The sequence below is a fragment of the Coregonus clupeaformis genome, chromosome 27, assembly GCF_020615455.1.
Source record: "Coregonus clupeaformis isolate EN_2021a chromosome 27, ASM2061545v1, whole genome shotgun sequence".
Lineage (NCBI taxonomy): Eukaryota > Metazoa > Chordata > Actinopteri > Salmoniformes > Salmonidae > Coregonus > Coregonus clupeaformis.
In genome coordinates this window covers 9,430,769-9,453,245 of record NC_059218.1, presented here as the reverse complement: position 1 = coordinate 9,453,245, position 22,477 = coordinate 9,430,769, and the positions used below count along the sequence as shown (strand labels likewise).

The following is a 22,477-nucleotide window of genomic DNA, read 5'->3' as shown; positions in this document are numbered from 1 at the left end:
TATTCTAAGAAGTCAGTCCGGCGGAGCGGAATTATGACGTAGGGGACAGGGAGCTGTTAGCCGTGGTACAGGCCCTAAAGGTGTGGAGGCATTGGCTTGAGGGGGCTCAACACCCTTTCCTCATTTTGACGGACCACCGTAACCTGGAGTACATCCGGGCAGCTAGGAGACTGAATCCTCGCCAGGCCCGCTGGACTATGTTTCTAGCCCGGTTTGTGTTTAAAATCACTTACATCCCTGGGTCCCAGAACGGGAAGGCAGATGCCCTGTCTCGGCGGTATGACACGGAGGAGTGGTCCGTTGAGCCCACTCCCATACTACCAAAGTCTTGTCTGGTGGCACCGGTGGTATGGGAGGTCGATGCAGAGATCGAGCGGGCGTTACGCACCGACCCAAGTCCTCCACAGTGTCCAGTGGGTCGGACGTACGTTCCGCTCGAGGTACGCGATCGCCTCATTTATTGGGCTCATACGTCCCCCTCCTCTGGACATCCAGGTATCGGCCGGACAGTTCACTGCCTTAGCACTAAGTACTGGTGGCCAACGTTAGCCAGGGATGTGAGGGTTTATGTCTCCTCCTGTTCGGTGTGTGCACAGTGTAAGGCGCCCAGACATTTGCCCAGGGGTAAGCTACAACCCCTGCCCGTTCCACAACGACCCTGGTCCCACCTCTCGGTGGACTTTGTTACAGACCTTCCCCCCTCACAGGGGAATACTACCATCCTGGTCGTTGTGGATCGGTTCTCGAAGGCCTGTCGTCTCCTTCCCATGCCGGGGTCCCTACTGCCCTACAGACCGCTGAGGCTCTGTTTACCCATGTCTTCCGGCATTACGGGGTACCCGAGGATATAGTGTCTGATCGAGGCCCCCAGTTCACCTCCAGAGTGTGGAGAGCCTTTATGGAACGGTTGGGGGTTTCGGTGAGCCTTACCTCGGGTTACCACCCGGAGAGTAATGGGCAGGTTGAACGTGTCAACCAGGATGTGGGTAGGTTTCTGAGGTCTTATTGCCAGGGCCGGCCGGAGGAGTGGGCGAGATACGTTCCGTGGGCCGAGATGGCGCAGAACTCTCTCCGCCACTCCTCCACCCAACTAACCCCTTTCCAGTGTGTGTTAGGGTACCAGCCGGTTCTGGCACCTTGGCACGAGAGCCAGATCGAGGCCCCTGCGGTGGATGAGTGGGTGCGGCGCTCGGAGGAGACATGGAACGCTGCCCACGTCCATCTGCAGCGGGCCATCCGTCGGCATAAGACGAGCGCCGATCTCCACCGCAGTGAGGGGCCTGTATACGCACCTGGAGATCGAGTCTGGCTCTCGACCAGAAACCTGCCCCTCCGCCTGCCCTGCCGGAAGCTGGGTCGGGCGGTTTGTGGGGCCATTCAAAGTCCTGAGGAGGTTGAACGAGGTGTGTTACAGGTTAGAACTGCCTATTGATTACAGGAATATTAACCCCTCGTTCCATGTGTCTCTCCTCAGGCCGGTGGTAGCTGGTCCACTCCAGGACTATGAGATAGAGGAGACTCCTCCGCCCCCGTTGGACATCGAGGGGGCTCCGGCGTACACTGTGAGGTCCATCCTTGATTCGAGACGCCGGATGGGGGGTCTCCAATATCTCGTGGAGTGGGAGGGGTACGGCCCGGAGGAGCGGTGCTGGGTGCTGAGGAGGGACATATTAGACCTGTCCCTGCTGACCGAGTTCCATCGGGGTCACCCTACGCGCCCTGCTCCGCGTCGTCCTGGTCGTCCCCGAGGCCGGGATCGGCGCACGGCTTCAAGGGGGGGGTACTGTCACGGTTTCGGCCGAGGCTGCTCCTCCTCCTTGTTCGGGCAGGCTTCGGCGGTCGTCGTCCCCGGAGTACTAGCTGCCACCGTTCGATGTTTCATGTTTGTTTGGTTTTGTCTGTTTGTACACCTGTCCCTTGTTAGTGTTTGATTTTGTTTCCTATTTAGTTATCGTGTGTTGGGTCAGGTGTTATGTGTGATTGTTATGTCAGCTGTTACTGTTGATGGGTTTTCTCTCTCGTATTGTTTGTTGTCGAGAGTCCAGACTGCGTGCGCCTTTTTCTTGTTTTTACGCACTGTTGTGTGTGTGCGTAATTTGTTCTTGCCTCCCGGTTGGGTTGGCTATTCACCTGTTTGGAGTTCTATTTTGGATTACTAAAGTCTGTTGACGAACACCTTTGTTCCTGCGCTTGATTCCCTGCACCACATCCACACTCAGCGTTCTGACATGCTCCTGATTGCCCTCTCTCCGCAATCTCCCACTGAGCAAAAACGGGTTGAATCAACAATGTTTCCGTGTCATTTCAACCCCAAAAAAATCTATCTGATGACATTGAATCAACTTGGAGAATTGATTGGACTCAACGTAAGGGCATTGTCTTTTTTCATCCAACTGTTAACCTAAAACCAATGACCTGGTGAAATGTTTAGTTGATTTCCCATTGAATTCACATTAGTTGACAACTCAACCAAATGTAAATCAAAACTAGACGTTGAACTGACGTCTGCCCAGAGGGCTGATTCTCTCTCCTCACTTCTAGGTTTGTTTCCATGTGACCAGAACGCGCACGAAAGACAGAGACAGACTTCCAGCCCCAGAGAGAGAGAGCGAGAGAGAGGGAGGACAGGCTTCTAGCCCCAGAGAGAATCTGTGTCAACAGCAATCTCTGAAAAATCCTCTGCGGTATCATCAACAGCAGACTCCAACATTTCCTCAGTGAAAACATTGTCCTGAGCAAATGTCAAATTGGCTTCTTACCAAAATACCGTACGACATACCACATACACCCTGCACACCCTTATTGACAAACAAATAAACCAAAATAAAAGCAATGTCTTCTCATGCTTTGTTGATTTAAAAAAAAGCTTTGGACTCAATTTGGCATGAGGGTCTGCTATATACATGTATGGAAATTGGTGGAGGAAAAACATATGACATTATAAAATCAATGTACAGAAACAGCAAGTGTGCAGTTAAAATAAACACACATATTTCTTTCCTCAGGGCCGTGGGGTGAGACAGGGATCCAGCTTGAGCCCCACCCTTTTCAACATTTATATCAATTAATTGGTGAGGGCACTAGAAAAGTATGCAGCACCCAGCCTCACCCTACTGGACTCAGAAATCAAATGTCTACTGTTTGCAGATGATCTGGTGCTTCTGTCCCCAACCAAGGAGGGCCTACAGCAGCACCTAGATCTTCTGCACAGATTCCGTAAGACTTGAACCCTGACAAAAATAATGGTGTTACAAAAAAGGTCCAGTTGCCAGGACAACAAATAAAAATTATATCTAGACACTGTTGCCCTAGAACAAGAATTATACCTACCTCAGCCTAAACATCAACACCACAGGTAACTTCCACAAGGCTGTGAACGATCTGAGAGGCAAGAAGGGCCTTCTATGCCATCCAAAGTAACATAAAACTTGACATCCCAATTAAGGTCTGTCTAAAAACACTTCAATCAGTTATAGAACATATTGCCCTCTATAGTTGTGAGGTCTGGGGTCCACTCACCAACCAATAATTCACAAAATGGGACACCCAATTGAGACTCTGCATGCAGAATTCTGCAAAAAATATACTTTGTGTACAACGCAAAACCCCAAACAATGCATGCAGAGTAGAATTAGGACTATACCTGCTAGTTATCAAAATCCCCAAAAGCGCTATTAAATTCTACAACCACCTAAAAGGAAGCGATGCCAACACATTCCACCACAAAGCCCTCACCTACAGAGAGATGAACCTAGAGAAGAGTCCCCTCAGCCAGCTGGTTCTAGGGCTCTGTTCACAAACACAAACAGACCCCACAGAGCACCAGGCCAGCAACACAATTAGTGCCAACCAAATTATGAGGAAGAAAAAATATAACTATTTGACACACTGGTAAGAATCAACCAAAAAAACTGAGCAAATTTAGGGACTCCCCTAAACATAGAGTACACAGTGGTAGAATACCTGACCACTGTGACTGACACAAAATTAAGAAAATCCTTGACTATGTACAGACTTAGTGAGCATAGCCTTGCTATTGAGAGAGGTCACCATAGGCAGACCTGGCTCTCAAGAGAAGACAGTATATGTGCCCACTGTCCATAAAATGAGATGGAAACTGAGCTGCACTTCCTAACCTGACAAATGTATGACCACATTAGAGACATATTTCCCACTGATCACACAGACCCACAAAGAATTTGAAAACAAATCCAACATTGATAAACTCCCATTTATGTAAGGCGAAACACCACAATGTGCAATCACAGCAACACGATTTGTGGCCCGTTTCCATGAGAAAAGGGCAAACAGTTGAGCGCAAACATTGTAAATACCACCAATAGTTATCTGTTTATTTATCTTCCCCACTATTCATACTACAACTACTTGCACATTGCTAAAACACTTTACATAGCTGATAATATAACACTTGAAATGTCTATATTTTTTAAACCTTTGAGTGCAATGTTTACAATTCATAAAAAAAAAAAATGTGTTGATGTTAAATTTGTTTCTTCTACCTTTTGTTTGTTTAGGTCACATGCTTTGGCAATGTAAACATATGGTTCCCATGCCAATAAAGCCCCTTTGAATTGAAATATATTTTTGAGAGAGATATTTTTGAGAGAGAGAAGGCAAGAGAGAAAGAGAACAGCCGCTGAGGCTACTCCTCAAATGCAGCGTGCCTGTTCCAGCCCACTTCCAGACAGTCGCTCCCGACACAATGTGCTCATTCAGCCCGCTGCCCAAACACCCATTTCCCGTCTAAACGCAGGGGGATACCCGCCCGGCTCCAGAAGCCGAGGAAGAGGGGCCACACAGCATCTACCCTTTTTTGATTTTAGTCTTTAATCAGGTTGGGGAATATGGAATTTGATAAATTGTAGGCAATATCTTTTAGGGCGACATTTGACTGGTCTAGAGCGAGGAAAGACATTAAAACCAGGAGCGCGAAGGACATTCACAGATTGACCCCCAGAAGACGTAGCTGTGACGGGTATGCCATGCAACAAGTGTCCGTCGCCATCAGCCGGCAAGATAACGGGTCACCGGGTCAATAACAATGCGCTAAATTAATAATTTATTACAGATTTTATCACATGCAAATGTAAGTACAGGTGCATAATGTAGCTAGCAATAATGCTGTTTACGTTATTAGCACATTTAACTGGCTAAAACTGTATTAGCTATGTGCTAGCTAAATCAAAACAGGTTCAAGGCCAAGTGTTATTATTCTGTCGAAAATAAATTGTTAATAATACATTCATTGACAAAATAATACAAAATAAAATGCAAATGTCTACATTAGAAACAACACCGGACTTACCTTGTTTATTTCCTCGCATCTCTCCCTTTGTTGAGCTTTTAGTAATCCAAAGGCTTTCCCTCCTGCAAGAAAATAGATCGGACGTTAGCTAGCTACTGTAGTCTAATTTCATCACGTTAGCTAGCTAGTCTACTTTCTAGCTAGCCCTCTTGCTAGACATTGCATGCTCCATTGCGGAGAGTGGCGAGCATTCCATTCCAACACAGGCAATACAGAACTAGCTGACAATAGATTGCAAATGCTAGCTAGCCCTTTAGCTTGATAGATCATCTCCCCAAAATATCCCACTCGGATATTTGCAATTACCTTGAAATTTCTGATTCACAGGCATTGTGGAATGAGTTTAATAATGAGATGGGGAATGAGAAATCAGTGGACAGCAGCTCGCTGGTCTTCTTCCCTTCGCGGGGTATGCCCTGTGTGGTATGGCTGTGGCGCGCTGCCGGGACAGTGGGTCCGTTCTTTTATAGCTCAATGAGTGGGTCAGTCAATTCACAGCAAGTGATGCTCTCTGGCTCGCCAGAAATACTAGTGATTCTTGGTTACCCTCGTGTGGTAAATTAAATAACTGCAAGTGCAAGGTACTTTTTCAAAATAAAAAATATTTGAAACTAACCCTGAAAGGTAGACAGACCTACCTAGGCCTCTTTGTGGATGTCTGAGATTTTAAGCAAGTTTTTCGCAAATTATACTGAACAGAATTAAAGTCCATACGCCCCAAGTTGTAAACGTCTTAACATTTTATTTATTTTATGGCTTTGGCAAAGGCTGAGCCAGTTTTTCCAATAGTTTGTGAACACTGCAGCAGCATCATCATGTTATATCAAAGTTGATTGGTTGTGTACACAGATTTGCAGATGTTATCGCAGGTGCAGTGAAATGCGTGTGTTTCTAGCTCTAAGAGTGCAGTAATACATAGCCATTTTCTTATCACAATACACACATAATGCAGATTTTTTTATTAAGAAATTAAGAAATATCAGAATTAGCAATGTCAGAGACCAGAATATAAATATATATACATATACATATAATGTATATAAAAATATAAAAATATAATGGTGTGTGTATAGACAGTATGGAGAATATATAAATAGAAAAGGTCTGTACAGCAGTAGTTATAATAATAATAATATGCCATTTAGCAGACGCTTTTATCCAAAGCGACTTACAGTCATGCGTGCATACATTTTTTTTGTGTATGGGTGGTCCCGGGGATCAAACCCACTACCTTGGCATTACAAGCGCCATGCTCTACCAGCTGAGCTACAGAGGACCACACCTTGGATGAGCCATGACTAGAATACAGTATATATGTCACGGTTTACTACGCCAGAACCCAGAAGCAGACCAGGACAAGGTACTTAGAGAAAAAGGTGAGTGTTTATTAATTGACTCCCGAGTGAGGCTGAATAATCCAGGGACAGAGCGGGTGGCGTGGATGGGTTGTTGAGGGTGCAGTGGTAGGTCCAGACATGGCTCGGCAGCCGCCGACCATCAGGCAGAGGTTGGGTGAAGGTTCCGGGTGAGAGACTGCAGACAGAACAAAACGGAGGTGAGTACACAGCAAATCAACAAGGTGCAAAACAACAAAAACTAACGCTAGAACTCAAGGCTGATACGCTGACAAACATACTGTTCATGGCTAACGATCCGGCAGGAACTGGATGTTCGGCCAGAGCCTAAGAAGGGTGATGATCAGGACCAGGTGTGCAGATTGCTGATGGGATGCAGGTGCCGGAAAACAAGAGCGCTCCCGGAGCGTTCCCCGAACCCTCGGGAAACTGGAGATTACGAACAGGAACACTCGTCACCAGACAGGACCCGACTCAGACAGCCGGGATCGTTACAGTACCCCCCTCCGGCCAACGCCACCGGGCGGACTCCCGGAGCGCCAGGATGGAGGCGGTAGAAGTCACTGATGAGGTCCGCGTCTAGGACCTGTCGCCGCGGAATCCAACTCCTCTCCTCAGGACCATACCCCTCCCAGTCCACGAGATACTGGAAACCCCGGCCCCGCCGTCTGGAATCCATGATGCGCCGCACCGTGTAGGCAGGACCACCTCCGATCATCCGAGGAGGAGGAGGAGGAGGCGGAGGAGGCAACAGAGGACTGAGGAGGACAGGCTTGAGGCAGGAGACATGAAAGGTGGGATGGACTCTGAGCGTCCTCGGTAGTTTGAGTCGAACTGCCACTGGATTGATCACCTTCTCCACCACAAACGGACCAATGAACTTCGGTAACAACTTCCTAGACTCAGTCCGTAACGGAAGATCCCGTGTGGCCAACCAAACCCTATCTCCGATGGTATAGGTGGGAGCGGGGATCCGGCGACGATTCGCCTGGAGCTGATACCGGTCCGAAACTCTAAGGAGTGCCTTTCTGGCCCGATGCCAGGTCCGGTGGCAACGACGAATATGGGCCTGAACAGAAGGCACTGAGAGCTCCTTCTCCTGAGAAGGAAACAGGGGAGGTTGGTAGCCATACAGGCACTGGAAGGGAGACATCCCAGTGGCAGATGTAGGAAGAGTATTGTGGGCATACTCAACCCAAGGCAACTGAGAGACCCAGGAGGTGGGGTTGGAAGAGACCAGACAGCGTAGCGTGGATTCCATCTTCTGGTTGGCTCTCTCCGCCTGACCATTGGATTGGGGGTGAAAACCAGATGTGAGACTGACTGTAGCTCCAATGGCCAAACAGAAGGACTTCCAGACAGCAGAGGTAAACTGAGGGCCACGGTCGGAAACGATATCACTGGGCAAACCGTGGACCCTGAAAACCTCCCTAACCAGGATCTCGGGACGTCTCCGAGGCAGAGGGAAGCTTGGCAATAGGCACAAAGTGGGCGAACTTGCTGAATCTGTCCACGATCGTCAGAACGACCGTGTTCCCCTCAGAAGCGGGCAACCCAGTGACGAAGTCCAGGGCCAGATGCGACCATGGTCGCCGGGGAATAGGAAGGGGGTGAAGTAGTCCAGAGCTGGGCCGATTGGTACTCTTATTCTGCGCACACACTGGACAGGCAGCAACAAACCCCCGAGTATCCTCGGCCATGGCAGGCCACCAAAAACGTCTGCGAAGAAACGCCATTGTCCGAGCCACGCCAGGGTGACAAGCCATCTTGCTGGCGTGGGACCATTTGAGGACAGCAGGACGAACCGACTCAGGCACAAACAACCGACCGGGTGGACCGTTACCGGGACCGGGCTGAGTCCGAAGGGCCGCCAGCACCTCCTCCTCAATCTTCCACATAACTGCTCCCACGACGCAGTTCCGGGGGAGAATTGTCTCGGTCTTGGGCCCACTCTCCTCCGTCTTGGAGAACATCCGGGACAAGGCGTCCGCCTTGCCGTTCTTAGATCCAGGTCGGAACGTCAGGGCAAACTTGAATCGTCCGAAAAACAACGCCCACCTGGCCTGACGGGAGTTGAGACGTTTAGCCGATTGCACGTAAGCAAGATTCTTGTGGTCAGTCCAGACAATAAACGGTTGCTCCGCCCCCCCCAACCAGTGGCGCCACTCCTCCAAGGCAAGTTTCACCGCGAGAAGCTCCCGGTTACCCACATCGTAATTCCTCTCCGCAGGCGAAAGGCGACGAGAGTAGTAGGCGCAGGGATGGAGTTTACTGTCCGTGGAGCATCGCTGCGACAGGATGGCGCCAACTCCCACATCAGACGCGTCCACTTCAACGCACGAACTGACGGCCCGTGTCCGGTTGAGAGAGAATCGGTGCGTTGGTGAATCGCCTCTTCAAATCCAGAAACGCTCGATCCGCCTCCGGATTCCACTTGAAGGTCCTGATACTGGAAGTCAAGGCAGTTAACGGAGCGGCCACACGGCTGTAATCCCGGATGAATCTGCGGTAGAAATTCGCAAACCCCCAAAAATCTCTGGAGCTGCAATCTCGTACCGGGCTGGGCCCATTCCAGAACCGCTCTAACCTTCTCCTGGTCCATCCTAATCTCTCCCCTGGAGATGATGTACCCGAGAAAGGATGTCGTGTGGGCGTGAAACTCGCACTTCTCGGCCTTCACGAACAGGCGATTCTCCAACAATCGCTGCAGAACCTGCCGGACATGCTGGACGTGGTCGGAAGGTTCCTTCGAGAAGATCAGAATGTCATCCAGGTAAACAAACACAAAGAGACCGATCATATCTCTCAGGACGTCGTTCACCATACTCTGGAATACCGCTGGAGCATTGGTCAGTCCAAACGGCATCACCTGATACTCGAAGTGACCCATCGGTGTATTGAAACCCGTCAACCACTCGTCCCCCTCTCTGATCCGGACCAGGTGATACGCATTGCGTAGGTCTAGCTTGGTGAACACCGTAGCACTCTGTAAGGAGTCGAAGGCAGAACTCATCAAGGGCAGGGGATACTTGTTCTTGACCGTGATGTCATTCAACCCCCGATAATCAATACACGGTCGAAGAGAGCCATCCTTCTTACCCACAAAGAAGAATCCTGCCCCCAGGGGTGATGACGAGGGACGAACGAGACCAGCAGCTAGGGACTCCTTGATGTAGGTCTCCAACGCCTCACGTTCAGGTCGGGAGATACTGTATAACCTTCCCTTGGGGTAGACAGCTCCAGGGACCAGGTTGATGGCACAATCATATGGTCGGTGGGGAGGGAGTGACAGAGCCTTCTGCTTACTGAAAACTTTCCCCAAATCGTGATATGTCTCGGGAACCAGGGACAAATCTGGGGGTTTAGCCTCAATCACCTGACTGGGAACCGAATGGGGGCAGGCAGTCTTGAGACAGTTAGCATGACAATCAAGGCTCCAACTCGTTACCTTGCCCGTCACCCAATCGAACGTGGGATTGTGTTCCTTCAGCCAGGGGTATCCAAGGACCAGAGGAACATGGGAAGACGGGCAGAATGAAGAATGAAATCATCTCAGAATGATTCCCGACAACCGCATCTTAACCGGGTTCAGTCCTCATCGTGATACGTGCCAGACTACTGCCGTTCAGAGTGGTCGCTTCAATGGCTTCCGCAATTGCTCCTTGGAAAGCCCCAGCTGTTCCACCAACTCGGCATCAAGAAAGCTTCCATCGGCACCTGAATCGATAAAAGCGTTAAGCGCTAAGCTCTGATTCCTGTTCACAAGGGTAGCCGGAAACGGGGTCTGACAGAGGTACTGAGAGGTTGAAACTGGCTCGCTAAAAGTCCTCCCAACTTTAGCGAGCCGGGCAGTTTGACGACCGCCGGGAACAGGTGGAGATGTAATGTCCCGAGCTACCACAGTAGAGGCAGCAGTTGGTCTGACGTCTATGTTGACGCTCCTCCTTGGTTAACCCGTGCCGCCCCCACTTGCATGGGTTCAGAATCGGGAGAGAGGACCTCTCCACTAATCCATTGTGGTGGAGAATGATCGACGTGTTCTGGTCCACCACCCGACCCGACTGGGAACTGAGAAGCTGATCGATTGGACGGACCCCATTGCTTCTCCCTCCTTCGCTCTCGGACTCGATTATCCACCCGAATAGACAAGGCTACCAAGCTGTCCAGGTCACTAGGCTCCGGATAGGAGATCAACTCATCCTTGAGCTGCTCCGACAGACCCTGGTAAAAGGCCGCTTGCAGAGACTCCTCGTTCCACCCACTCTCCACAGCCAACGTCTTGAACTCGATCACGAAGTCGGCCACGCTGCGAGTTCCTTGGTGAAGCGAAAACAGGCGCCTAGCTGCGTCCCTCCCTCGGACGGAATGGTCGAAGAGCTTCCTCATCTCGGCCGTGAACCCCCTGGTATGAAGCCATGCAGGGGTCTTGTCGTTCCCAAACGGCTGAAGCCCACTCCAGCGCTCGACCACGCAGCAACGCAATCACAAAGGCTATCCTAGCCTTGTCTGTGGCATAAGAGTAGGGCTGTAGATCGAACACTAATCCACACTGCATAAGGAAGGAACGGCATCTTCCCAGCTCCCCCTCATATCTATCCGGCGTCGGAACCTCGGGCTCACGGAAGGACACAGCTCCCAGCGGCAGGCGAGATGGGTGAAACCGGTAGTGGATCCTCCACCGGAAACTTGCGTTGGTTCTGGACCTCCGTCAGACCGGTAGAAAGGTTCCGAACTGACAACGCGATCTCCTGTAGTACCGTGCTATGATGGCCCAACATCTTCTCCTGATGGGTAATGGCATGGCGAACAGAGTCCAGGTCCGCTGGGTTCATTACTGGCCGGATCGTTCTGTCACGGTTTACTACGCCAGAACCCAGAAGCAGACCAGGACAAGGTACTTAGAGAAAAAGGTGAGTGTTTATTAATTGACTCCCCGAGTGAGGCTGAATAATCCAGGGACAGAGCGGGTGGCGTGGATGGGTTGTTGAGGGTGCAGTGGTAGGTCCAGACATGGCTCGGCAGCCGCCGACCATCAGGCAGAGGTTGGGTGAAGGTTCGGGTGAGAGACTGCAGACAGAACAAAACGGAGGTGAGTACACAGCAAATCAACAAGGTGCAAAACAACAAAAACTAACGCTAGAACTCAAGGCTGATACGCTGACAAACATACTGTTCATGGCTAACGATCCGGCAGGAACTGGATGTTCGGCCAGAGCCTAAGAAGGGTGATGATCAGGACCAGGTGTGCAGATTGCTGATGGGATGCAGGTGCGGAAAACAAGAGCGCTCCCCGGAGCGTTCCCGAACCCTCGGGAAACTGGAGATTACGAACAGGAACACTCGTCACCAGACAGGACCCGACTCAGACAGCCGGGATCGTTACAATATACATATAAAGTGGGTAAAACAATATGTAAACATTATTAAAGTGACCAGTGTTCAATGACTCTATGTGCATAGGGCCGCTGTCTCTAAGGTGCAGGGTAGAGTACCGGGTGATAGACGGCTAGAACAGTGACTAAGGTTCAGGGCAGGGTCCTGGGCAAAGGCCGGCTAGTGGTGACTGTTAAACAGTCTGACGGACTGGAGATAGAAGCTGTTTCTCAGTCTCTCGGTCCCAGCTTTGATACACTTGTACTGTCTCCGCCTTCTAGATGGTAGTGGGGAGAAATTGGCAAAATCATACTGCACTCATGATATCCTTTTCACTATCTTCTGGCCAGATAACTGCAAGGAGAGAGATAGAGGGATTATTATATAAAAATACATTTATTGGCCCTGTAGTTACATCATATGAGAACAATCTTTACTTAATTTTACCAGAACTAAAAATTTAAAACCAAGCCCCCCTCTTCATCCACTGTACACAGAAGCCCCCCCCATGCCCCACACCTCTGCAAAGTCTCTCTCTCTCTCTCTCTCTCTCTCTCTCTCTCTCTCTCTCTCTCTCTCTCTCATATATATATATATATATATATATATATATATATATCTGCAAGTGCAAAATAATTACAGAGATTACCTACCTAGTTTATCATCCTTCTCTGTGTCTCATTTGAAGCCACTGTGGGATGAGTTTGGATGTGGTGAGGTTGAGAAGTAAAAGTCAGCAGGCAGCTCAGTCTTCTTTCATCCCTGGGGCCAAATGAATTATCTTCGTTGCTCTCATCTGGGCAGTAGGGAACACGGTCACTTAAATACACCTGTGTCTGGATCCTGAGTCCAATGTCTTTCTTTGCCATGGTTATAGCTTGGTATGTCTAGGTGAGCAACTGGAAGGTTGGTCCATGTCAGAAGGCAAAATGGGGAATGCAGGTTGGGCCATGTCAGAGGTCAAAATGGCTGCATTTGAAACCATTTCAAATAAATCTCTACTCATTGATTCTTGAAGAATATAACATAAATGCCTAATTTGCTTAGGTTTTGCTTCATTATTCCATTTTATTATTCCATTGTTTACAAAAAACATGAACGTAAACAAAAAATATATACAATATAGTTTCTAGTATAGCTATCATGTCAATGCCATGGACTGTCAGTCATTGCATCTAGAGAACTATCTATGAATTAAAGAGTCACATTTCGCTAGCCCCATCCCTCAGCTGTATACCAAAACACCTACAGTATATCTAACAGAAGTGGCGGGCTGCCGTTTTGCTGAAAACCAATCCCATATTGTAACTTGAATGCAGGTTATATTTTTTATATCGTCAGATCATTAGACTAGCATTTTCATTATAAGTTTTGTTTGGTAGAGTGATTACACTGGTGACCCTTGGAAAGTGACTGTCTGATAGACTTAAATGTCTTGTTCTGTGTAGGCATGCAGGAACTGTGCTTTGACAATCTGGAGAGAAAAAAAATGGTGTTAATTAGTCTGACTCCTGTGACCATCAGATCAGTGTCTACATTCTTATCTCTTGGTTTGTGACAGACAGGACTTAGGGCTAGCCTCGTCCGCAAGCCTTCAAGCATCTTACTTAAATCTTACATAAACAAGAATAAAGTGTGGTGTCTGGCACTGACAGGCTACCTAGGGGCTAAATGTGGATGTAACCTTACATCATTCACAGACAGCAGGTTGACACATCACTCTGTGTAGACACACAGTCGTCATATAACTTGTGTACACAAAATGTCATGATTGATTATGTATCAATTTATAAACCTATGCAGTCATATAGGCCTACCCATTGCTTCGTAAGTACTAGAATGACAATAAAACAATTTGAACCAATGAGTTATAACAGTTTATTAATGTTTCAGAAATATAAACCACATCTGTAACTTATAAAACCTTTAAAACTCCCCCTAACCCTCCTTAGAACTATGCCTCTCTAGCCACCCATCTGGTTTTCAAAACACTTAGCATCCACATATCTAAAGGACATGCCTTGAAGATGTTCCTGGTAGGCCCTCCGATCGTTAGACGCTAGCCTGGCAAGTGGCTAACCTGAGGCAGTGACTGACAGACTTAAATCTGTGGTTGGTCTGAGCAGGAACTGTCACAATCCAGTCAGAGGGTTAATATGAAGAATGTGTGGGTTTAAGATCATGCGGAGCTTCGTGCAGTACAGCTGTATGAAGTAGAGTGTGGAGGTCCCAGCATCATGTATATATCGTTCCACCACAGTGGGTCAACTCACAGCAAGTGATGCTCTCTGGCTTGCCAGGAATGCTAGTGATTCTTTGTCTCTCCCGCGCGGTATATACAATAACTGCAGGAAGGTTTTATGTCAGTTTAATCTCCAACAAGTGATCCAATATTGAACAGACATTTTATTGATATAAGGCACTTCTATCACTGCTTTTCATCATCAATATTTGACTCAGTAGACATTTATAGGTGTCCTTTATAGTCTTTTCTATGGCTTTGGCAATGGTTGTGCTAGTTTCGTCAATAGTAGTCAACAGCACCACTATGTGGCCAGAAGGAGATATTGCAGAGAGATGCTGTTTTACAAAATCACATGAACATGCGCGCGCACGCACGCACGCACGCACACACACACACACACACACACACACACTCCATTTTATTTTCATTTTTTGCTTTAAACTTTTTCTGGCTATTATCTAAAACACAAAACCAATCATATACTATTTGTTGTCTGACAAAATACCATCACCTGCTGAAATGGAACTTGTAACGCCAAGGTAGTGGGTTCGATCCCCGGGACCACCCATACACAAAAAATGTATGCACGCATGACTGTAAGTCGCTTTGGATAAAAGCGTCTGCTAAATGGCATATTATATAGTCTTTGCAGAGGTCCCATTTCAATTTTTTCCATAATTCAGCAGGTATTCCAGCCTCAGTTACCCACACGGAACAAACCAACAGTTAGGCTGTTTTAGTCCTTTTCCATTTGCCAGACAAGAGAAGATAATTTGCTCAGAGAGAGAGAGAGAGAGAGAGGGAGAGAGAGAGAGAGAGAGAGAGAAAGAGAGAGAGAGGTAGAACGTTTTAGAGAAAAGCAAGGGGCACACGCAGAATCGCAAACTGAATGGCTGTGTGTGTGTGTGTGTGTGTGTTTGTGTGTGTGTGCAGTTGAAGGCTGAACCCTATGGAGGGCAAAAGGACTAATTGTTAATTATGGTGGGCTGATGAAAAATAACTCAAGTGTAAATGAATGTGTCAGTTTGGAGAAGCGCCATAGCACAGACACACCTTCTTCCTCCAAAGTGGAAAATCTGCATTATTTAAAACTTGATAGAGCACACTGTGGGATGTGGAAAAGGGAGCTAGCTGACTGCTATTATTCACAGATTAATTAAACTTCAGATGTTGTTGGAAATATGAAGGGTGAAATTAAATGAGAAAGAACATCAACACTAAGGAAACAGGGCAGGGGTGATATGGATTTGGAAGGAGGGGTGGAAAGATGAGGGATGAAGAGGCTAGAACAGGAGAGAGGAGGGTTGAATCCAAAAAGGAGTGAGGGGTGGAAATAAAAGAAATAACATGATAATGATGGTGGAAGTTGAACGAGGGCAATGGCATGGAAAACTGCTTATGACTGCATATCTGCTAAATATTTGTATGTGACCAATAACATTTGATTTGATTTGATTTAGTGGTACTGACGCGGTATCAGCCAGGTCAGTATATTATAGTGGAAAGGTTGAAAGTGGTAGAACTGTGCGACTGTACTGCAGCAAAGGGGGATCCAGAACCACAGTACTGTTCAGTAACACGAAGAACAAACTAAGAAGGATCCCCGGATGATTCCACCTACACTTCTCATCTATGGTTGTGTCCCAAATGGCACCCTAATACCTACATAGTGCACTACTTTTGACCAAAGCCCTATGGGCCCTGGTCAAAAGTAGTACACTATAGGGAATAGGGTGCAATTTGGGACTCAGCCAATATCTCCCCTAAATAATTCAGAGTCCTATCCACCATCTGTGGCCCTACTAGTCCTCTCTTTGCCTTCATATGCCCAATAAAAATTATCCTAGTGTAAGAAACATGGTAGACCCTCTCTTTTAAATAATTGAGGTGGTGTGAATGAGTGTGTATACACCAGGAAGGCGGTAGAATGCATGGAATAGGACTCTAGTGTCCTCCTGGTGCCCTGATCCTAGTGTCCCTCTATCCCCGAGGCCTGAGGGCAGGTCTGGGGCAGGTGCAGGGCAATGTCCTTCAGACTGTCTCTCTCCTGTCTGATCTCCTGCAGGTCCTGTTCCAGGTGGGTCAGCTGGCTCTTCTGGTCCTGGGCGGCTGATCGTAGAGTCTGGATCTTCCCATTCAGGAACGGGCTCTCCACGCTGCCACGCAGAACACCCAACCGCACCGCCGTCTCACTCAGTATATGGTCAAACCGTTCCAGCGCCACGCTCCCATCTGGTCGACAGAAAACAACAGCGTATTTGAGGTACAACATTGTACTTTCAGGAGTTATTTTGAAAAAGCGTGAGACACAGAAAGAGGGATGAACAGGGTACTTGAGCAGGCCTACACTCTTAGAAAAAAAGGTGCTATCTAGAACCTAAAAGGGTTCTTCGGCTGTCCCCATAGGAGAACACTTTGAAGAACCCTTTTTGGTTCCAGGTAGAACCCTATTGGGTTCCATGTAGAACCCTCTAGGGAAGGAGTTCTACATGGAACCCAAAATAGTTCTACCTGGAACCGAAAACGGTTCTACCTGGAACCAAAAAGGGTTCTCCTATGGGGACAGCCGAAGAACCCTTTTGAAACCCTTTTGCCATCAGCAGCGCTCTTGTCTTGTGAGGTCACTGTGACGTCTGTGTGCCACCCTGTTGTGCCCACCAATAACGGGGTTGGCCAGCATAATGGAGGGACATTTCTCCATCAGGATCGTGCCACACACCCCGCCAGCTACAAGTTACTCCTTGTGACTCATTGACAGGGCCAGACAGGAACATTTAAATCAATAAAACTGTAGCAATATATTTTCTGTAGCAGTATATCTGGTTTAATTTGGATTAATTATACCGGTATATATATACATTTATAAACTGGGTGGTTCGAGCCCTGAATGCTGATTGGCTGACAGCTGTGGTATATCAGACCGTATACCACGGGTATGACAAAACATTTATTTTTACTGCTCTAATTATGTTGGTAACCAGTTTATAATATCAATAAGGCATCTCTGAGGTTTGTGATATATGGCCAATATAACACGGCTAAGGGCTGTATCCAGGCACTCCGCGTTGCGTCGTTCATAAGAACAGCCCTTAGCCGTGGTATATTGCCATATACCACTCCCCCCCGTGCCTTATTGCTTAATTATATAATTCCTAGAGAGGTGGGTTGAGGTCAGGATAATCCTTCTCCATCTGAGGAATCCATTTGGACCAATTTACTATTGACCATTCTAACTTCTCTTTCTGACATATGACTGACTGGATGGAAGTCAAGTCTGATCAGTGGCGAGGGCAGTAACATGTAAGTGTAGACGTTTCTGGTTGATCTGACATGTTGCATTTGTTACTGCATGAAATTTATGTGCATCCCAAATGGTACCCTATTGTTCTACTTTTTACCTGATGGGCCCAAAAGTAGTGCACTATATTGGGAGTAGGATGCCGTTTGGGACAGACAAGTAAACGTCAGCAGGTTTGAACTTACCTATTTTACTGATGAGCTGGCTGAGTTTGAGTGAGTAGGCCTCCAGCTGAAGCTTAGCTGCCTGGATGTTCGCCTTTACACTGGCCAGAGACTCTACAGGCTGGAGATCACAGAGGGAGAAATATACAGTGACATCACGTGAATAGATCAGGGCTTCCAACCCTCTTCCTGGAGATCTACCGTCCTGTAACTTTTCTGTCAAACCCTCCTTTAGCACATCTGATTCTACTAAGTAACTGCTCACCAAGACCTAAAAGCTAGAATCCTTAGTTTCTACATACATTTTTGGACTTATAAATGTATGATATACTGTATACCCATTGATTCTTGAAGAATAAAACTTTTAAATGCCTCATGAGCCGAGATCAACTGTCGTACTCATCAGAACCCAAAATATATATATAAAAAATGTTCCCCAATATTTGTAAACAACGTAAATGTAAACGATCATGTTGATATCATGGATGGGCAGTCCTTGCATCCATAGCTCAGTCTCATCCCTCAGCTTTTTACCAAAACAGAGGCTGGCAGGGCCGGCGCCAGAACTAATCAGTTGGATGGTCATTTGATTTCTATAGGGGGGGGCACGTTTTTTTCACGGGACCTTCACATTTTTTAATGGGTGTTATAGTAAAGACCATAGGTGGCGTGTGAGTTTCAAGTTTGGGAAAGCTTACAATTTATCCTACCATTTCTACCGATCTGCATGCCAGTTATGATTTTCATATGTGCATTTTCATGGACCAGTTTCATTTCAATAATAATGTTTTAGTTTCTCAAAATCATTGTTACGTGGTTAATCATAAAAATCTGAATTAAAATGATAAAAATCTAAAAGTTAAAATTCAACTAATGTGAGAGCACCAGCCTCTGCCATATGGTCACATTGATACATCGTGATTCATTGGCGGCTAAAGAAATGAGCGCATGGAACCAGTGGTTGGAACCAAAAGTATTTTCCAATCATTTTGTTCTGATCATTATTTTTTTAGTTCTGTTCTACTATTCCGTCCAGCAAAATAAAGTTCTGAACCGGTTAGAATCCCCAAAAAGTACCTGTTTTTATCATTCCTTTCTGTTCCTTTTTTAACCTCAGATTTTTTTTTTTTACATTTAGCTCGACATTAAATTACTTAGAGCAGCTTGCTATGGAGCGGGTAAGCTATTTCATCTGTATTGGAAAATCTGTATTATGGCAAAAGAGCAAATTGTCTTTTGCCGTAACAGCATGGTTTAATTATAATGAAAGACAAACACAAACACTGTGCATTGTGCTGCCAGTCACTGGACAGACAACTTTCAGGCGTGAGATGCGACTGAAATTTTGCTGGTGGGGAGAGAGCGAGAGAGAGTGGAGGAGGAGGCTTGGCTTGAAACGCTCGGCATCTTCTTATGACATGCGTTATCTGAATTAGACCCACATTATTAGTAGGAGCGGCATCTATCAAGGAACTTGGAATGTCATTGAACTTCCGAGAGTTGGCTTAACGTTGGACCAGAGCTAATGTTTTTGTAGTTAATAAATCCAATGTGAAACATGATAACTATAGTATCCTTAACTAGCATTGAAAAAGTTAATCCATTCTTCTCTAATTAAAAATCTCTCTCCCTAATTTCTGAATCACGTGTTTTGGTTATACCTCTGCGTTGAGTTGGGCTTGTGCCTGGGTAGTGTGGTTGATTAGTGGCTGTGTTTTGGTTATACCTCTGCGTTGAGTTGGGTTTGTGCCTGGGTAGTGTGGTTGATTAGTGGCTGTGTTTTGGTTATACCTCTGCGTTGAGCTGGGCTTGTGCCTGGGTAGTGTGGTTGATTAGTGGCTGTGTTTTGGTTATACCTCTGCGTTGAGCTGGGCTTGTGCCTGGGTAGTGTGGTTGATTAGTGGCTGTGTTTTGGTTATACCTCTGCGTTGAGCTGGGCTTGTGCCTGGGTAGTGTGGTTGATTAGTGGCTGTGTTTTGGTTATACCTCTGCGTTGAGTTGGGCTTGTGCCTGGGTAGTGTGGTTGATTAGTGGCTGTGATTTGGTTATACCTCTGCGTTGAGCTGGGCTTGTGCCTGGGTAGTGTGGTTGATTAGTGGCTGTGTTTTGGTAATACCTCTGCGTTGAGCTGGGCTTGTGCCTGGGTAGTGTGGTTGATTAGTGGCTGTGTTTTGGTTATACCTCTGCGTTGAGTTGGGCTTGTGCCTGGGTAGTGTGGTTGATTAGTGGCTGTGTTTTGGTTATACCTCTGCGTTGAGCTGGGCTTGTGCCTGGGTAGTGTGGTTCTCCTGCTCAGCCAGCTGCTGCAGGGTTGTATCTACAGAGGAGCTGAGCTGGCCAGACAATGTCCTTGTGTGCTTGCCCTGGGTTAGGGTGGCCTTGGCCTCCTGGGCTCAGAGAAAAACACAGACAAAAGAATAGAAAGAATAAAGGAAAGAGACAAATTAACAGGAATCCGAGGGGTGAGGTTTGTTATGTGAATGGAATTTCATTGCTCAAAGCACAGGGTGAGTTGGAAACATAACTCACGCACGCACACACACAACTATGCCCCCCCCCCACACCCATACTTACTTTAGACAGGGTGTGTGCGGTGTGTTCTGCCTGTTGTGCGGTAGCGTTGGAGAGGGTAGCGCTCTCCAAGGCAGGCCTCAGGACTCTCTCTGTCTGGTTCACCTTCTTCCTGACGTCTTCCAGAACCTTCTCCCTCAGCAGCCTCTCCCTCTTCAGAGCAGCCTTCGTCTGGGCCTGCCTTTGAGGCCACTCTCTCTGTATGTCTGAGGGATGGAGATGGGCAAGGCAGGTTGGCCAGTGACATGGTTACAGAAGTGATAGTAACTGACAATGGGTAGTGTAAGACTATTCTATTCTATTTTATTCCACACAATCCATGTCCTAGTATCACAGTAAGTGAGAAAATATTAGTTCTAGTTCCATTCCATTATATTCCATTTTACTCAGACTCCCCTGATGACATTTCCAACAACAAATCCGAAGTGGCACCTTTTTTTTTTTTTTTTTTTTTTTTACATATTATTATAATGAATTGAAGGCTGTGAAACTGAAAGTGCATTTGAGACCACAATCGCAGATGCTCTCCCTCCCCACACAAAATGACAAGCGGAGCATATCAGGGTGAAACATATTCGTAATGGTTACATTTGTGTTATAGTTGTTTTTCTCAGTATTCTTTTTTATTTTATTTGATTGGAATAACTCTGTGGGCTGCTATTGCAATGACGGGAATGCGAAAACTAAGCAAACAGTCGGAAATGTAAAACAACAGAAATGGAAACAAATACAAAATGTTGCAAATGTCACCTTCCAGTTCTCTCCGCAGGGTAATGGCCTTTGACTCCACTTCTTTCCCTGTCACCACCGATGACAGGGCCATGACCTTTGACCCCTGGGCTTGAACTGTCAGCTGCAGAGGCACCAGGGATGGAGAGAGAAGGGGGAGTGAACATCACAGAACCTCAGGGACATGAGTCACATTAGACAGCACAGCAACCTGACCAGGGGGTCAATGACTGAATTAACTATACCATCTACTGCAGTGTTTCTGAACTCCAGTCCTCGAGTACCCCCAACAGTAGCCTACACATTTGTATTAAGCCCAGACAAACACACCTGATTCAACTTGTCAACTAATCATCAAGCCCTCTATGAGTTAAACCAGGTGTGTTTGTCTGAGGCTACAACAAAAATGTGTACTGTTGGGCGGGGGGGCAACGAGCTCTGGGGCTCATGCGCCTGTCATTGATGTCAATTTTTTTTTTTTTATATAAATAATTTTGACAGTAACCCTCCAAAAAGTCATTCAGAAACCTTTTTAATTTCCATATGTACTAAGAAGCTAAGTGTTTGTTTCTAGGGATTAAAGAATGTGACTGATCAAAGTGCCTCAGGCTTTGAAAAATAAATAATTGAACTGATTGAAAGTAAAGGGATATCGGTGAACAAATGCCGTGGTCAAGGCTATGACAGCGCCAGTGCAATCAGACTGAGAGCCTAAAGCTTTGTTCTTAGGTAGTTATTTACTAGTTTTAGTTTAGAAAACGATCTCTCCGCAGAAGCGACAGTTACAGGGATGTTTAAAAACAGCTTGATTGCCATGGCAACATCAGGGAAACTGGGCAGAAGGAAGTGATGATAAGGAGTTCTGCAACATCTCTAATTGAGCCTCAACAGGTTACGGAAAGAGATTAACTGTACAGGAAGCTCCGGGGACAGGTCCTCTGGATACTGGACAGCCAATAAATTGGCAGATGCAAACAGACTATCATCTTTAGCGGACAACAGTTCTTGAGGGCAAAAAAAAAGTGGTTTGCGATTACGTTCATACTGGTGAACTGGCGTTTGAGTTGTGTGGTTGCAATACAAACAATCCCTTATCGCTGGTACAGTTTATGTTGGCATGCATCATTCAAGACTAAGCTTTAATTGTGTCCAGCGCAATGGACATATAATGCACAATGTCTAAGGAAAGACTGTCTGGGTTGTTAATACTTAGTATAGAAAACAGTCGGGCCCGCAACCTAGGCCTACAGGCCGTGGTGAAAACATTTGAGCATAAAAATGCAAGGCGACGCAGTCGCATACTGTAGCTACTACAAACAAGCACAGACACAGATAAACATTTTTCTAAGAGAAATAAAGAGAAAAAGAGACAGACAGAGAGAGCAAGGAATACTTCAGAATAATTGCTAGGCTATT

General features: G+C 46.8%; 2 protein-coding genes across 2 annotated transcripts in view; both read right to left on the bottom strand.

The window, feature by feature from the left end:
- Nucleotides 1-5,806, bottom strand: part of LOC121541496 (allograft inflammatory factor 1-like) — a 47,191-nt gene extending 41,385 nt beyond the window's left edge. The window contains exons 1-2 of the mRNA XM_041850553.2: nucleotides 5,633-5,806; nucleotides 5,327-5,388 (exon numbers count right to left, since the gene is read on the bottom strand). Of these exons, the coding sequence (XP_041706487.1) occupies nucleotides 5,327-5,388; nucleotides 5,633-5,657 (87 nt within the window). The 5' untranslated portion in view covers nucleotides 5,658-5,806. The remainder of the gene's footprint in view (nucleotides 1-5,326; nucleotides 5,389-5,632) is intronic.
- An 8,112-nt stretch (nucleotides 5,807-13,918) lies between these two features.
- LOC121541497 (laminin subunit gamma-3) overlaps nucleotides 13,919-22,477 on the bottom strand; it is a 224,050-nt gene continuing 215,491 nt past the window's right edge. Inside the window, exons 24-28 of the mRNA XM_041850554.2 lie at nucleotides 21,083-21,185; nucleotides 20,336-20,538; nucleotides 20,008-20,148; nucleotides 17,783-17,882; nucleotides 13,919-16,531 (exon numbers count right to left, since the gene is read on the bottom strand). Of these exons, the coding sequence (XP_041706488.1) occupies nucleotides 16,269-16,531; nucleotides 17,783-17,882; nucleotides 20,008-20,148; nucleotides 20,336-20,538; nucleotides 21,083-21,185 (810 nt within the window). The 3' untranslated portion in view covers nucleotides 13,919-16,268. The remainder of the gene's footprint in view (nucleotides 16,532-17,782; nucleotides 17,883-20,007; nucleotides 20,149-20,335; nucleotides 20,539-21,082; nucleotides 21,186-22,477) is intronic.